The 16,700-nt window shown below is 48.7% G+C and overlaps 1 protein-coding gene across 1 annotated transcript; it reads left to right on the top strand.

Moving 5' to 3' along the window:
* Window positions 1-10,456: 10,456 nt before the first annotated feature.
* On the top strand, window positions 10,457-16,097 carry CALHM3 (calcium homeostasis modulator 3). The gene is made up of 3 exons (XM_010987123.3): window positions 10,457-10,743; window positions 12,711-12,966; window positions 15,572-16,097. Exons 1-3 carry the CDS (start codon window positions 10,457-10,459, stop codon window positions 16,061-16,063), a joined length of 1,035 nt encoding a protein of 344 aa, XP_010985425.1. The 3' UTR covers window positions 16,064-16,097.
* The last annotated feature ends 603 nt before the right edge of the window (window positions 16,098-16,700 follow it).

The raw sequence follows: 16,700 nt of genomic DNA, 5'->3' as shown, positions 1-16,700 counted from the left end.
ATCCCACCCACAAAAATTAACTCAGAATGGATCACAGACCTAAAGGTAAAATGCAAAACTATAAAACTCCTAGAAGATAACATAGGAGAAAATCTAGATGGCCTTGGGTTTGGGGATGACTTTTTAAATATAACCTAAAGGCATAAATCATGAAAGAAATAATTGATAAGCTGGACTTCATTAAAATTAAACCATCTGCTCTGCAAAAGACACTGTCAAGAGAATAAAAAGACAAACCACATACTGGGAGAAAATATTTGCAAAAGCCGTGTCTGATACAAGCCTGTTATCCAAAATACACAAAGAACACTTAAAACTCAACAATAAAACAATCCAATTTTTAGAATGCGCCAAAGATCTTAATAGACACTTCACCAAAGAAAATATACAGACGGCAAATAAGCATATGAAAAGATGCTCCATGCTGTATGTCATCAGGGAAATGCAAATCAAAACAATGATGCCACTGCACAACTATTAGAAGGGCCAAAAGCCAGAACACTGACAACACCAAATGCTGGCAAGGATGTGGAGCAATGAGAACTCTTACTCATTGCTGGTAGGAATACAAAACAGTACAACAACCTTGATAGACAATTTGGTGCTTTCTTACAAAATGAAACAATCTCTTACCATACGATCCAGCAATTGCACTCCTTGGTGTTTACCCAAAGGAGTTGAAAACTTGGGTCCACACAAAAACCTGCACATCGATGTTTATATCAGCTTTATTCATAATTGACAAAACTTGGAGGCAGCCAAGATGTTCTTCAGTAGGTATTGAATGGATAAATTGTGGTACATCCAGACAGTGGAATATTCTTCAGTGCTAAAAAGAAATGAGCTATGTAGCCATGAGAAGACATGAAGGAATCTTAAATGCATATTACTAAGTGAAAGAAGTCAATCTGAAAAGGCCTGATAACTATTGTGTGAAAAGTAAAATTATGGAGACAGTAAAAAGATCACTGGTTGGCAAGTGCTGGGGGAAGGGAAGAACGAATAGGTGGAACACAAAGGATTCTTAAGACTGTGAAAATACTCTGTATGATACCATAATGTGGATACATGACATTACACATTTGTCCAAACCCACAGAATGTACACCACCAGGAGCGAACCCTAATGTAAACTCTGGGCTCTGGGGGCATAATGATGGGTCAATGTAGGTTTATCAGTTGTAACAAATGTACACTCTGGTGGAGGGTATTCATAACGGGGAGACTACACATGTGCGGGGGAAGACAGTATACAGGAAATCTCTATCTTCCACTCAGTTTTGCTGTGAGCCTAAAACTGCTGTAAAAAATAAGGTCTATTTTTTATTTTATTTTTTAATTGAGGTACTGAGGATTGAACCCAGGACCTTGTGCATGCTAAGCATGCACTCTACCATTGAGCTATACCCACACCCCCTAAAATCTATGTTTAAAATGGATCATCTTGCCCACCTCCTGGGGTACAAACACACACACACACACACACACTCTGGACTGATGAGTCTCAAGCTGAGCACCCACCAGAATCATCTACAGGGGGAGGGGAAGCGGAAGACAGTCTAATAAAATGAAGATTCCCAGGCCTCACCCCAAGAGATTCTGGTTCAGGAGACTCTAATGCAGGTCATTAATTGATCACACTTTGGGAAACTGTGGGCATGGACAGGTAAGAGGCTAATGTTTTGAGAATGCCTGCAGGCTTTCCTGGGGAAAGCTGGACACTATATGCGGCCAGGCCAGTGCAAGTTGCCATCCAGGCAGGGCCAGTCACATTGGAAGGTGGGGGAGGAGGTGGCTGTGCAGGGACGGGGAAGCTCTGCTCCTCAGACAGACTTGCCCTCTGGGAGGCAGCCCCTAGGCCCAGGACCAAATGTAGGATCTCCACAGACCCCCAAACTCTCATCTTTGGAGCCCAACCCTACAAGCTCAAACATGCTAAAATATACTACATTCCACATTAAACAGTTTTCCTGTCTTAAACTTTTTGAAAGGATTTTTTATAAATTTGGCTCTGAAATTATTGGACTACAAGGAAGGCATTGCATTTACAGTTGGTTGTATTTTTAAACAATCATGCATGTTTGGATTTCTTGCCAAGTGAAAAAAAAAACCCCTATAATTGTGTTCAAATATAATGAAATATTTATGAGTACTCATTTAAAGATTAATGAAGTTGGCGCAACATTAAGTTTTATAGACAATTAATAAACATTTATGAATTTTGGTTTTGAAATTTTCCTTTCATACTTTGGAGCCAGTAATGTTTTTTTTCCAGTCATAAGCAGACCCTTAGGAAGTCCATGGACCTAAATCCTGGGCCAGTAGTGCCCATGGATAAAATCCGGGCCTGAGGTCAAGCGTTCTTAAGGCTGCATCTAAAAGGACAGGTGGAGTGGGGGAGGGTATAGCTCAGTGGTAGAGCACAGGCTTAGCATACACAAGGTCCTGGGGTTCAATCCCCAGTGCATCCATTTAAAAAAATTCAATAAATAAACCTAATTACCTCCCACCTCCAAAAAATATAAATAAAAGGACAGGTGGATATCCGTGCAAAAAAACAGAACCAAAATGTCCAATGCCAGAAAAAGGACCACGTGTATCACATGTATCCCTGTCTGGGAAACTTGCTTAGTGATTTCAAAGGAGTCCAGCATCCCTTGACCCATCCCAGCACCCTGGTTCAGGTAATTCTGACAGGTGATATTTATGGAGCACAGAGTCATGTGTACCAGGCCATGGTCTAAGCACTTTATCTGTATTAATTCATTTAAGCCTGGTAACAATGCTGTGAAGTAGGTATTATTATTACTACTACTACTACTATTAGCAGCAGCAGCAGCCCCATTTTACAAATGAAAATCCTGAGGCTCAAGAAAGCTAAGATACTTGCCTAGAAGCTGATAGGTGAAGCACTGAGGTTCAGCCCTAGGATAGCCTGAGTCCCAATCCCTGCGATATTACGCCTGCCCAGGATGGGATTCCTTCAGGTGTCATCCTGAGGAAGACACCTGTTGCAGGGGAGTTGTCCTCACTGAGTTCCTGAACCAACTCCCTTCTACTGTAGAGACACTTAACACTCGCGGAGGGCTTGGGCTCAGCTCTCTGAAAGTCAGCCAGGAAGCACATAGCCACTAATGAACATGAAATAGATTTAAATACAACAAAACTGAAATCAAAGAAAAATGCTCAAAGTGGATGTTACCCCAGCATCTTCTTTCTCTCATTTTAAATGACCTTTACTTGGCAGGAAATCTTTTCTAAGAATGCCACAAAGATCAGAGACTCATAAAAGGAAAGTATGATAAATATGGCTACATAAAAATTTAAAACCCCTTGACGGTAAAAGGTGAAGGACAAATAGGAGTTAGGAGACACATCTCCAATAAGTCAATGGGCTTCAATCCGTTCGAATGCCTTTCATCCCTAGACCCAGAATATGAAACAGACGTTTCTCCCTTATTGCTGCCAGTCTAGCCTCTCACTTCTATCCTCCTTTCCCAAGAGAGGTCCCAGAGGCACTCGCCCGTCTGGACCTTCACCCAAAGTTGCCTCAGGGGGCCTCTCATTTCAATGAGAATAGCCTGTGGAACATCTCCTCTCAGAGAGAGCAATCCTGTGTGTCCCACCATCTCCTCCCGCCCCATCCTCTTAAGTTCTCTCTCCAGCCACCACTAGGTGGCGCTAGAACTTCATTAGAATCCTTGTCTGGCAAACTTTTGGGGAGAAAGCCCTCAAATCAATCAAAATAACCTTGAAATATTTACAGGTCGCTCTTTCCCTCTTTCAAAATGTGAAGAAGGTTTTAGGGGCAAAATGTATCCTTATTGCTTCCGTTAACTATTTCGTTATGAAGAAAATATGCCCATGAGGTAATTAGCCTTACTCTTCAGCCACCCAGATGTTACTCTCCGGGCATGTTTGCTTCATTGAGGTCACTTTCTCATCTTTCACCCAGAGATTGGCTCTCTGGCCGACAAGCCCTCCCCACCACAGTGGCTAGATCAAAGAAGGTCTAACCCACCAACAGACATTCTCCCAGGACCAAGAGACTGTCCCCAAACTTAAGACAAGTTAAGGTCCTCTTCAGAGCACCCCAGCTCACGTTGAGCTGCCCCTCTGGCTGCGTCTGGTACCTGATGTGGGCACCTGTGTATGCCCAGCACCAGTAGAGCACCTGGCTGTGGGCACTGCAGATGCCCAGTAAATAACTGTTGCTAAGTGGCCAGAGTGAGAGGAGGTGTGGCCAGTATCAGCAGCACTTCCCAGCTTGGCCTTAGAGTACCCGATTACCCTCAGAGCTGGGACTTGCCACTTCTGGCCCAGGGCCCTCCCAATGTGTCTCAGGAGTCCCATGAGTTTGTGGGTGTAGGCAACAAGGAAAAGGGGACCCCCCAGAATCACTCTAACATTGATGTTAGATCCCAGCTGGATGGATGCCCCTCTCCCCAGAGCAACCCACCTGTTTTTGCCCTCAAGCATCTGCATTTGGCTTAACATCTAGTGTCTGATGCCACTGCTGGCAGGATCTCCACGCTGGAAAACCACCTCACAGGGTCTGCAAACAACTTCAGTTTGGTCAGAAAATCCATTTTATAGACTGTTAGTCCTGTGTTTTAAAAAGGTGAAAATATATATTATAAAATCAGACTTAACCTTTTTTTTTTCTTCTGAGAAAAGGAGTTTGAAATGCAATGTGAACTAAGGAAATTGTTCTACATTCTGTAACCTGTGAGGCAAAGAACAAAAATTAAAGTGTGGAAGAACGTTAAGGTTTGAATTCGGTTATTTTATTTTGTGTCAGCCATATATTTCAATCCTATTTTTTAAAAATAACATTTATCTATCTACATATGGAAACATATTTTAAAAATCCATCAGTCTACTGCCCAGAATTCTTCTGCTGATCTATTGAAAATTAAATTCATACATACTCATTGTTTGAAAAGTCAGACATCACAGAAAGGTATCAAATGGAAAGATAATAAAAGTTCCCCTTCCACGACCACCAATGGTAGTAACTGTCTACATTTCTTGTGTATCCTTCCAGCAAAAAGTATATGCGCAATACCAAAATTACACCATTTTTACTTAGAAAGGATTATACTATGCATAGTACACTAAACTGCTTTTTAAAAAATTTATCAGAATCTATTAGAAGTCTTTTCATATGAACACACAGATCTGCTTCATTCTTTCAGTGGCTGCATTTTATGGCTGGGCCATAATTTATTTCAACACAAATCATTAAACATCCCCTGTTGATGAAATTTAGGTTCTTTCCAGTTTTATTGCCATTAAAACAAAGTTATAATGAACATCTTTTTCATTTATCTTGGCTATTTCTGCAAATCTATCCATAGGGCAAATACAAAGCTAGGTGTTAGGTCAAAGGGCATGTATATTTAAATTTTTGCTTTAAATACGTTTTGCCAAATTGTTCTAGGAAAATCCATACAAATTTGTACTCCAACCATCAGTGTATAAAAGTGGCTGTTTCCCCAAACCCGCATTGGGTATTATCAATCTTTTAGTTTCTAACAGCTTGATAATTTTAAAAAGGCACCTGGTTGTTCAGATTCATATTTAATTATGAATGAGGACTAGAATCTTTGCAGGATTGTTGGCCACTTGTCTTTCCCTTCCTGTGATTAGCCTGTTGACATCTTTTGCCCATTTTTTCATAGGACTGTTCATCTTTTTTACTGACATGTATGATTCCTCTGCAAATTAAGGAAAATGGGCCTTTGTGTGACATGTGCATGGCAAATGCCTTTTTTCAGTCTGTTATTTTTACTTCGCTTATTGGTATTTTGCCCACAGAAGATATGAGGCTCACTTTATCCATCCTCTCCTTCACAGCTAATGAATTCTGTACTCTGTTCACAAAGCTCTTCCCTAGCCTCTGATTATGAATAAATTCACCTATATTTTCTTGTAGAGTTTTTATGATTTTGATTTTTATGTTTAAATCTTTGAGCGATCGGAGTTAATTTTGATCTCAAGAATGAGGTAGAGATTCACGTTAAGGTTTTTTTTCCCCAATGGTTAAGCAGTTGTTCCAAAGCCACTGTCAGAGGCCCCCTTTCTTTTTCATTCCCTTTGCAGGCCCTCAGGGGCCATGTGGTTTGACATAGTCACCAGAGAGGAGCCCCCAGAAATGCCACATTGCTTTCACCCAGGTCTGCCTGAGACAGACCAGAAAGGCCTGTGACCCTGATCCTGTGGCGGCCTCTGGCACCGGGGTAGAAAAGAACCAGGTCTCACAAGGACAGGGCACCACTGCTCTGCTGGACACAGGGAACAAGAGCCTCCCAGTCCTGAGGGAGAAGTGGGACATGCATCCAATATCTTCCTTTCAAAGGAAACCTCGGGGGAGAGCATGTTCCCTACACAGAAAGAAGAAACACAGCCACACCTGTATTTCTGAAGACACACACACACGTACACACACCCCACACATGTCATGTATACATCAGACACCCCGACTCCACCAGTAGGGGGCCACCTGGCCCCAAGAGCCCTCTCCATCACTGACACTTCAAGAATAGTCAAACCAATGTTTCTCAAATAATACCCAGATTCCTTTTGAAGGAAATAATCTGGAAGATCCCCAAGATTTGAAAGAAAAAGAAACCAAAGACTTGTCCTATAAAGATCTTTCAACTGCAAGTGAACACGTGTTTAAAACTGCTAAATAGATTTGTCATCATTAAAATGAAAATCTAACTTTTAAAAAATTTCCCAGAATTAAAAGATCTTGAAGAACTCTTCTGAAGAGCCTTGAGGTGGGGTAGAGAGTTGAGAAAATCTAGTCTAAGACATTATCCTGCTGCAGATCTACAAGTTAATATCTTTTCACACACATGAGTAAAACCAGTCTTTCTCCTTCTATTTTTGCTGCATTTCTGCCTCTCCTAGTTCAGCAGACCTGGGCTCCAAGGTAACAAAAGATGATCCCCGTCCCTTTTGCCTTGTCCTTTAATCCCTTTGAGTTTTCCCAGTAATATATTTTATGATTTTTATTGGGAAATTTAGAAAAATCATTATTATGAAGTAGACAATTTAGAAAATACAGACTTTTTTAATGTCAAGCTCACCCTGAGAGGTAATATCCCTTTAAGTTGTGACTACCTTCTTGCCTTTTTCTTTTCTTGAGCGTTTTCCAGTAAATACCTAGCAAGGGCCAGTGCAGTCCCATAGCACGCGGCTCCCCTGTGGGGCCCGGCCCAGGCTGACCTGGGAGCTCTGTCTCGCCTCTCAGAGGTTGGAGCTGTGAGCAGGCTGGCCTGGGAGAGACCTTGTCCCAGTTTCCTGCAGTGTTTGCCCAGAAACACTGTTCATTCTTTTTTGGAAACTCCCAAGAAAAGGCAGCTGGGGGCCTGATGGCCGCCCTCCCCTCCCTGAGACTAGAATGGGAGAGAGGGGTGCTCAGACCCTTCAAACCCAACAGCCTTCCCTCCCTGCTCAGGGCTCAGCCCTGTGGTTCAGGTTTGAGAAGCTTGGCCTTGGCCGGGACAGTTCCCTTTTCTGTCAGCGGCCCAGAGGGTGACCAGGGCAGGAAGGCACAGAGGAGGATCCGGCTTGCTTCCTGGCTCTGTCCCCACCAGGCTGTGTGACCTGGGACATGACACTCAGCCTCTCCAGGAGCCACATCTGCCCCTGGTGGCGGTTCTCTGATAGTTAGGAGCCCAGGATGCTGTAGCGGCTTGACCGCCCCACCCTCTCCTCCTCAGAGTCACACTTGCTGCCTCTGACGGCTCTCCCGCCCTGTCCCAGTCCCTCCCTATTTCCCCTCACTCACGTCATCCTGTCTCACAGGGCCTGGACTACCATACAAATGAGGTAAAACAAATAATAAGTAAGAACTGGGCTTTTGTTCCTTGCTGCCTCATTGGAGGTATAGATTGCACAGACGCTTGTGAAGTTTGCAGGACATATTGGAGATGGTCTGACTTAAAATACAGGCTAAGCGAACTACACAAAATTCATTTTGCAGGTCCCATGGGTCCTTTGAGCTGCTGGGCTGTCGTCCTCCAGAGAAGCTGAAATCAAGACACACTGAGCCCTCTGTCAGGAGGGTTAAGAGAAGAAAGAGACCTGCCTCAGAGGGGAAGTCTCGTGGGCAGCCTGGTGCTCCTGGCTTGCGGCACCCAGTGCTTCACTCGCGGTGCTTCCCGGGAATCTCCCAAGGGGTCCCAGGTGGGCCAGCCCGCACGTGTCCATGCCGGGCTGCAACAAGTCTGGAAGGTCACACACAGATGCAGTGACAGGGAGACTGGTGGTAGGGGTGGCTTGCAGTGATGGGGACACTTTTTTGGTCTCTGTTTTTAAAATTTTCATGATGGTGTGTTTAATCAAAAAAAAAATGGAGATATTCCCATTTTCTAAAAGTTGTTTGATAATATGGGAGGAAGGGTGGTCAGTGCAGCTGCCGCAGTCCCGGCAGGCTACGCGGAGACAGAGGGCGGTGCTGGGCCTCCCAGGACGGAGTCAGGAGAATGCTTACTCACGTGCTGCAGGGGGCTGGCGGGAAGCTGCACTCATGGCCATGAGGACCCAGGGGCTGAGGAAGGGCTGATGCAGGAATTTAACTAAAGGCATCCTTGGGAGATCCAGATGCCCACTGGTCCAGGCTGGGTGGAGCAGGGGTCAGTGGGGTCAAGACCATCCCAGTCCCTGAGATTCTTCTTTACTCAGGGGTAGCCGGGTGCTGGGAGTGAGGGAGCCTGAGGGGTGAAGACCGAGGAAGAGCCCAAGTAGTTGGGGTCTGGATGCTTCACCCCCAGCGCATGTTCCAGGCCGAGGCCCATGGATCTGTGACTCCAGGAACACAGCCCTGGGCTCCTGTAGCTGCCTCCACTCCTCTCTCCAAGTCAGGCTGCCAGTGTCAGGACTAGGGGCCAGTAATAAGACAGGGGTGCTACTAGATGGGCAGCAGGCGAGGAAGAGGGAAAGACAGACAGGAAGAGGTCACAGCACAGAGAGAGGGACAGAGACAGAGAAACACACAGAAAGACACGCTGAGGGTCACAGAGAGCCGCACACACAGAGAAAGGTAGAATTGGAGACGGAGAGAGGGACAGATGAGTGAGACACGGAGAGATAAGAGCAGGAACTACATCCCATTTGCTTGCTAGGAACAGACAGGGAGGCAGGTGCAGGTCAAGAAGCAGGGCAGAGAGGACAGAGCTAGAGATGAAAAAAGGGGGTCTGAGCGTCAACGTCGCAGAGAACAAACATCTGCCAACCTTGTGGCGTGCTTAGCACCCAGCTAGAGGTTGCAGGAACCAGCAGGTGCAGGTCCCGTCCCAGCTGGGAGAGAGGAGCAGGAAACTCAGGCAGCCTTTCCAAGGGCCGAGTGGGAGGTAAAGGAGCTGAGGTCACCAGGGGTGGCTTGGTGCAAGGGCAGCGCCTGAGTTGCCTCTGGAAGGGCAGGGGGTTGGACAGGGTTCTCCAAGGAGGATGGTGTCAGCAAAGTCATGGAGGTGGGAGGACACATCTGGGTACAGTTAGGAGGGCCTTGAATGCTGAGGTAAGGAGGCTGAGGGGGCCCCGGTCACACTTGAGCAGAGGAGTGGTATAGTGGGAGCTGTGGTACAGTGGGAGCTGTGTTTTAGGGAGCCCTGGGCCAGTTAGTGGCCAGACCTGGAGGGCAGCAGAGTAAAATGGAGAAGGTCGCAGGCACCCGCTGAGCCCTCCTGACCCCTCCGACATGCCCTAACACCACATTCAAGCAACCCCAAACTGCTGACCCACACCTGGCTGCTCCTCACCTCCATGCCCTTGCCCATGTGGTACCCTTTGTCTGGAAGGCCTTCTCTTCCTCACCCCTGGCAAATACTGAAACATGGTTTAAATGCTCCGCAAGAGGCCTCTCCTCCAGGAAGCCTTCAGGCAGGGTAAGGTGCCCCTCCTGATTCCTCCCAGTGTGAAAGCCCCCATGAAATCTTCCTGGGCTCAGCTGAGTCAAGTCATGTTTTTAACCAAGACCAAAAAATAAAATTGTCTCCACCAGCACCATGGCCTTACCACACCCAGTTTGCTTGTCCCCCATGGGAAGCCTCACCAGCTGTCTGGCCCCAGTGTCCAAACCCTGAAGAGAAAAGGGAATGGACTGGGGAGGGATGGAGGGACAGGGTGGGGCCCATTTGCCTAGAGGTGCTTTGGGCTGGCTGGTCACAGAGCCATGACTCATTCCCCCAGAGAGGAGGGGAGTGGCACTGGGGGACAGTCCTTCGTGGAGAGAGCCTGCCTTTGCCTGACATCCTTGGCTGGACCACAGGAGGCTGGGCTGGGAGCTGGACGTCACCTTCTTCTTGTCCCCTCAGGCTCTTGGAAGAGAAGGAAGAACCTCTTACAGCCCCGGGCTCGCCCCAGAGTGCCCTGGCATTGACCTGGAGAGCAGCTGAAACCCCAGTGTCTCCCACCCACAGCTGCCCCCAACCCGGGCTGCAGCCATGGATAAATTCCGCATGCTGTTCCAGCACGTCCAGTCCAGCTCCGAGTCCGTGATGAATGGCATCTGCCTGCTGCTGGCCGCAGTCACTGTCAAGCTGTACTCCTCCTTCGACTTCAACTGCCCCTGCCTGGCGCGCTACAATGCCCTCTACGGCCTGGGCCTGCTGCTCACACCCCCGCTCGCCCTTTTCCTCTGCGGGCTCCTGGCCAACCGGCAGTCCGTAGTGATGGTTGAGGAGTGGCGCCGGCCCACTGGGCATCGGAGGAAGGACCCGGGCATCATCAGGTGCGATCCCACCCTACCCAGCTCCCCAAGGGCACTGTCAAGGGCTCCCTCAACCACAGAGGCAACGCCAGGGGAACCCCAAACCCCAGTGACCCCCACGAGTATTTTCATGGCTCCCCCCTACACCCACAGGCACCATCAGGTATGCCCCCTGCTTTCCCCTGGGAAATGATACCAAAGCATCATCGGTTCACAGAGACCAATTTGCCAGTTTCCACTCTGGAAACAGATATTTCTGTTCCTGTCTGCGATCTCTCTGCAGCCAGTACTGGAGCCGCATGCATGACACAGGATTCCCAAGAATTATCCAGGTCACATCTGACGGGCTGGCCATGGATTATAACTCCCCATGAGCATGAAGGCCCATCCTACGACATGCATAGCCACACTGCATGTATGAAAGGCACCGCGGGTTTGGAGGCTGTATCCCCTCTCCTGCAAGCTCCTCGAGGGCCAGGACCCGATCTGCTGTATCACTGTGTCGTCAGAGCCTCGCACCTGGTCGGTGCCCCGTATCAAGATCAGTTGATGGAGTTTAATAATTCATAATGTTCCCCGGCCAACTCAGTGCCAAGCTCTGTGCCAGCTGCTGTGTGTGCATGGCCTCTGAATTCCCACCTCGGTCTGTTCCTGTATTAGACCCATTTTTAAGGAGCAGAGAGGTTAAGTAACTTGGCTGAGCTTCCACAGCTAGGAAAAGGCTCAGATCCAAAGTCAGACCAAGCCAGAACCACTGCTCTCAGTGTTTTAGGCAAAATACCGAAATGCTGTAGCTCCATGGGCAGTGGCAGGAGGGGGTGGTGGGTTTTAGCTCACCCAGTCTCCCCCTCTCCCCTATTCTTTGATATGGACAATTGAGGTGTTCTCAAGGGCATGTAATGTGACTTCATAACAAGTCCTCGGTTCCACCTTCTAACTACGTTGCCCCCATAGAAAACGTTGGAGCCGCCCCTGCCCACAGTGTATTTATAATTCACCACCGGCTAGGCCATGCACAGACACACCCACACCCACCCAGCACACACCACCTTGTGTTCTGTATATAATCCAACCTAAAAATGTCTGCATTCTGTGCACAGCCTCTGTTGGTGTTCCCGGGGGGTTCTGTGCTCCCTGTGATTCAGCCACGCAGGGAGGGTCACACGCACTCAGCGTGCCACTTACCTCTTCCCCTGGGATCTGGTGGGTACAGCTCCACTGGGCTCCTGTCCTGTGGCCAACACCCAATCTGGGCCACTAGGCGGGTGGAGCAGGTCAAGAGAGGCACCGAGGGACAGTCATAGGGTGGGCTCCCCGGACACTGGAGGGAGGTGTTTGAGGTGCTGCCTCTGGGAGGGTTACCCCACAGAGATGTCTGAGTTTAGGCTCCCCCAGGGGCAGGATCTGGGAAGAATGTGATAAGTAGGCAGCTGGGACTCAGTCCTTCTGGGGACCCTCTGAGAGACTGGGTAGAGCACACCTCAGAATTGTCCCACTGAGGGTCCAGGAAGCCAGGGTATTTATCCACCAGGCCCTGGCCTCTTGGGCTGAAGGTTGATCTGGAGGTTGTGAGCCCTCCAGTGCCTCCAGCCTACCACTCTGGGAGCCGAGATGCCTCCGGATCCCTAGGCAGAGCCATGCCGAAGTCAGGGGCCCTCGGGCCCTCCACATGAATAGGAGCAAAGCTCTAGATGCTTCTGGCCTAGGCAGGGCACCACCAACAGCCTCTGCTCCAAAGCCTAGAGCAGAGAGAACACCAGCTCCCCAGTGTTCCAGTACTGGGACTCCTGGGGCCCCCAGCCCTGCTTCTTCCTGGCTCTCTGCTGCTGGGATCTCTGCCATGGGAGCTGTAGCCCTTCCTTCGATGTAACCATGCCCAGGATTTCCCAGCCCTCCAGGGAAGTCCGTTCTTGTATCTCCCCTGTAGCTTTCCTGCTGCAGCTGAATTCTGGTGGCCCTTTGTGAGCCCTCCCTTCCTCTCCTCCCAGGTATATGTGCTCCTCTGTGCTGCAGAGAGCACTGGCCGCCCCTCTTGTCTGGATCCTGCTGGCCCTCCTCGATGGGAAGTGCTTCGTGTGTGCCTTCAGCTGCTCCGTGGACCCCGAGAAGTTTCTAGACTTTGCCAACATGACCCCCAGCCAGGTGCAGCTTTTTCTGGCCAAGGTGCCCTGCAAGGAGGATGAGCTGGTCAGGGACAGCCCTGCTCGGAAGGCAGTGTCTCGCTACCTGCGGTGCCTGTCACAGGTAATTTGGGCACCCCTTTCCCAGCCCTGGAAAATATCCTGCGCTTGTTCTGAGGGGCCTGGGTGAGAAGGTGCAAATGGTTTCCTGAGCCCCTCCCCACTTCTAGAGACACAATCACAGAGCAGGTGGGCCCTGGGAGGAGCAGGAACGTGGTCCACACACAGGACAGTGTTGGGCCTTAGGAAGTGGGCACTTTGCCATCAACACTAACTCACCCCAGAGTGGAGACCAGGTGACCATACCCCCTGGAAGTCAGCTAGGCCCATCTCCGGGCTAGATGACAGGAAAATGCTGGAGATACACTGCCCTGCCCTGCCCCCGACCCCATACACACATTCTTCCCACCCCTCAGAAATACTAATTACCATTTATTGAGCACTTAAGTGTCAGGCATGGTGCTAAGCATTTCATATGCATTACTTCATTTAACCCTCAAAACAGCCCTATGAGGTGGATGCAATCACCTCATTTTGCAGATGAGAAAACTGAGGCTTTGAGAGTTTAGTTCACAAGGTCGAAGTCACATTGTTCATAAGGCCAGGCAGAGATCTGAAGTGCCATTCCTCCAAACTCTCTTAATCATCTCCCTACAATGCAGGCCCTCCCCTAGAGGCCTGGCCCCCACAGAGCACAGAATCCATTATCCTGGAGAAAAACCCCAGCCCCACCCCCATCCCAGACTCCAGATTGCATCCCCACCACTCCCAGAGCCCAGCCTGGACTTGTCCCCCAGAAAGTACTTACAAGTATTTGCTATATGCAGAGCATAACTGGAGCTACAACCTACCCCTTTGTGGGTGCAGGACGGGCTCGTGGCAAATGTAGACGGTGGTGTGGTAGAAAAAGTACCAGTGCTCAGGACACACTTGATTCTGGTTCAGACATGACCTTGGCCATGTCACTTCCCCTCTGGGCCTCAGTATCTCCTGCAAAATAAATGGAGGTTTTGTCCCCTCACATGAATGGTCTCTGTGGACAGAAATGCTGTAAGCTCTCACTAGTTCACTGGAACGAACTTCGAATTCTCAGACCAGGGTTGAGTCCTGACTCAGCTGTAAAAGATCAGTCACATTAACGCTCCTCGTGAATCAAATACTCACACAAGTATTTTAAATTGGGGTGGGGGATGGGGGAGAGGATCCTGTGAGAGGCCAAGCAAGAGGGCTTTGTGAATCACATCTACAAATAAGGATTCAGATATGTCTTTGTGGTTTAGAGGTCCACACAGTTGCTCTGGTCTTAAGCAAAGCCCCAAAGAGACAGTTCGTTTGGATGGGCAGAGGGGAGGGAGAGGAGTCGGCCAGGTGTGGGCTCCAGCCTCAGAGAAATATTTCCACTTTTCCTCACTCTTGGCCTGGAACACTGTTCCCTGTTCAGATCCTGTATAACTGTTACTCACCTTTCAGGTCTCAGCCTCAACCTCACTGTTCTCTAAGCCCTCAAGTTCAGGTTGAGTGTCCCGCCTCTGAATTCCCATGACCCTCTATACATCCCTCAACATGACACTTAGCCAGTCCTCACCTATTTTGTTGTTTCTTCCACTAAAATATGAGCTCTGAGAGCAAAGACTGAGTCCCCAGTGTCTCCCTGAAGATATAGGATGGATGGATGGATGCATAGGTGGGATGGATAAACATATGTAAGCGCAGAGGAGAACTGGATTAAAAAGATGAAAGGATGATGGATGGATTGAAGTGTAAGGGGAGGCAAAACTTGACCTCTACCCATCTTAATTTTTGGCTGAGACTCTAACAATGAAAGACTAACAGGAGGAAAACAGTTTATTAATGTGGGCAGTGCTCATCATGCAGGAGAAACCTAAAATAAAGAAAAGGTAACACAAAACAGTGGCTTAGAACTGTGGCTTATATAGCATCTTCAACAAAGAGCAGTACCTTTGTAGAGAAACAACAGGACAAAGGAAGAAGGAAAGCAGTTTTATGTTTCCAAGGCTGGAAACTGTGGGAAAGTAAATAAATACATGGGAGGAAACTAATGGAGTAAGGTTTGTTTGCAGATTCCTCTGGTGCTGTCTCTGGGCTGATAAGAGTCTGTCCCCAGTGAGAGGGGAATTTATATCCTGTCTTCAAGCAGAAAAGGGGACAGTGGAAATAGCTGTTTCTATGGTTGCGGCTTCTTAATTGTCTTCAGCTCAAAATAATTTTCATGTCAAAGAGGCATATTTTGGGATGACATATTTTGGTTCCCTTCAGGAGAAAGGTTGGGGGAATGAATGGCGGGTGGATGGGTGGCTGAATAAATGGAAGAAAGGATGAGAGTATGGGAACATAAATGGATGGGAGGACAGATGGCTGATAGGATGATGGATGATGGACAGATGGAAGGTTGGTTGATAGGAAGGCAATAGATATATAGTCAGATAAGAGGCTGGATGACTGGATGGGTGGAGAAATAGTTGGACAGATGAAATGGATGCAAGGATGGAACAGTGAATGGGGGGCAGGATGGACAGAGGTGGTTAGTAGGATGGATGACTAAATGGGAAGATGGATATATGTGAGGAAGGATGGGAGGGATAAGTGAAGAGAGACTTTGGATCAGCCTTGCCACATTGTACTGTACCTGTGCCCCGCCCACCCTTCAGGCCATCGGCTGGAGTATCACCCTGCTGATGATCATCATGGCCTTCCTGGCCCGCTGCTTGAGGCCCTGCTTTGACCAGACAGTCTTCCTGCAGCGCAGATACTGGAGCAACTACGTGGACCTGGAGCAGAAGCTCTTCGATGAGACGTGCTGTGAGCATGCGCGGGACTTCGCGCACCGCTGCGTGCTGCACTTCTTCGCCAGCATGCAGAGCGAGATGCGGGCGCGTGGGCTGCACCGGGACTCCGCGGGCAGAGGCCCCGAGCTCCCCCAGATGCCCGCGCCCCTCGAGGACCTGGACGGCGAAAGCAGGAAGGCCCACCTGCGCGCAGTCTCCAGTCGGGAGCAGGTGGACCACCTCCTGAGCTCCTGGTATTCCAGCAAACCACCACTTGACCTCCTGGCACCCCCAGGGCCCTGGGGGGGTGGCCTCAGCCACCGCTCCCCCACGGTGGCCCTGGGCACCAGGCTGTCCCAGTACACTGATGTGTAGAGACCCTGGCAGTGTCCCCATGTAAAACGCCCATGCTGACAAGGCTCTGGGGGCTTTCCAGGCTGTGAGGACCCCCCAAAGCAGGGCGGCCTAACCCTTGTTGGCCTCCTTCCCCTAATTAGCCCAATCTCTGGCCAAGTTTCTGATGGGTCTCCTGTGTGCTCTAAAGCAGTGCTTCATAAACTTCAGTGAGCTCACCGTTCACCTGGGGCTCTTGTTAAATGCAGGTTCTGATTCAGTGCGTTCAGGGCTGGGTCTGAGACTGCGTTTCTAACCAGCTCCCAGGTAATACTGATGCTTCTGGTCAGTGGACCAAACTTTGAGTAGCAAGAGTCTAAATAGATTTGCCATGGGTTCTGGGTCCTCTATGTCCAGATTCTACTTTCAAAATAACAATAATGACAACAGCACATGCTTACATGGTGCTTACTATGTGCCAGGCATTGTTCTAATTTCTTTCCATATATAACTCATTTAATCTTCATGATTTAACCTAATCAAGTAGGATGATTATTAGGCCCGTTTTTTAGAAGAGAAAACAGACATAAAAAGTTAAGTTGCCCAAGGTCACGAATGTAAGAGCTGGAATTTGAGCCCAGGAGGCCTGGCTCTAGAGTCTGCCCTGAGCTACTACATT

Source organism: Camelus dromedarius, chromosome 8 (assembly GCF_036321535.1).
Source record: "Camelus dromedarius isolate mCamDro1 chromosome 8, mCamDro1.pat, whole genome shotgun sequence".
In the NCBI taxonomy this organism is placed as follows: Eukaryota; Metazoa; Chordata; class Mammalia; order Artiodactyla; family Camelidae; genus Camelus; species Camelus dromedarius.
This window is presented reverse-complemented; position numbering and strand designations above follow the sequence as displayed.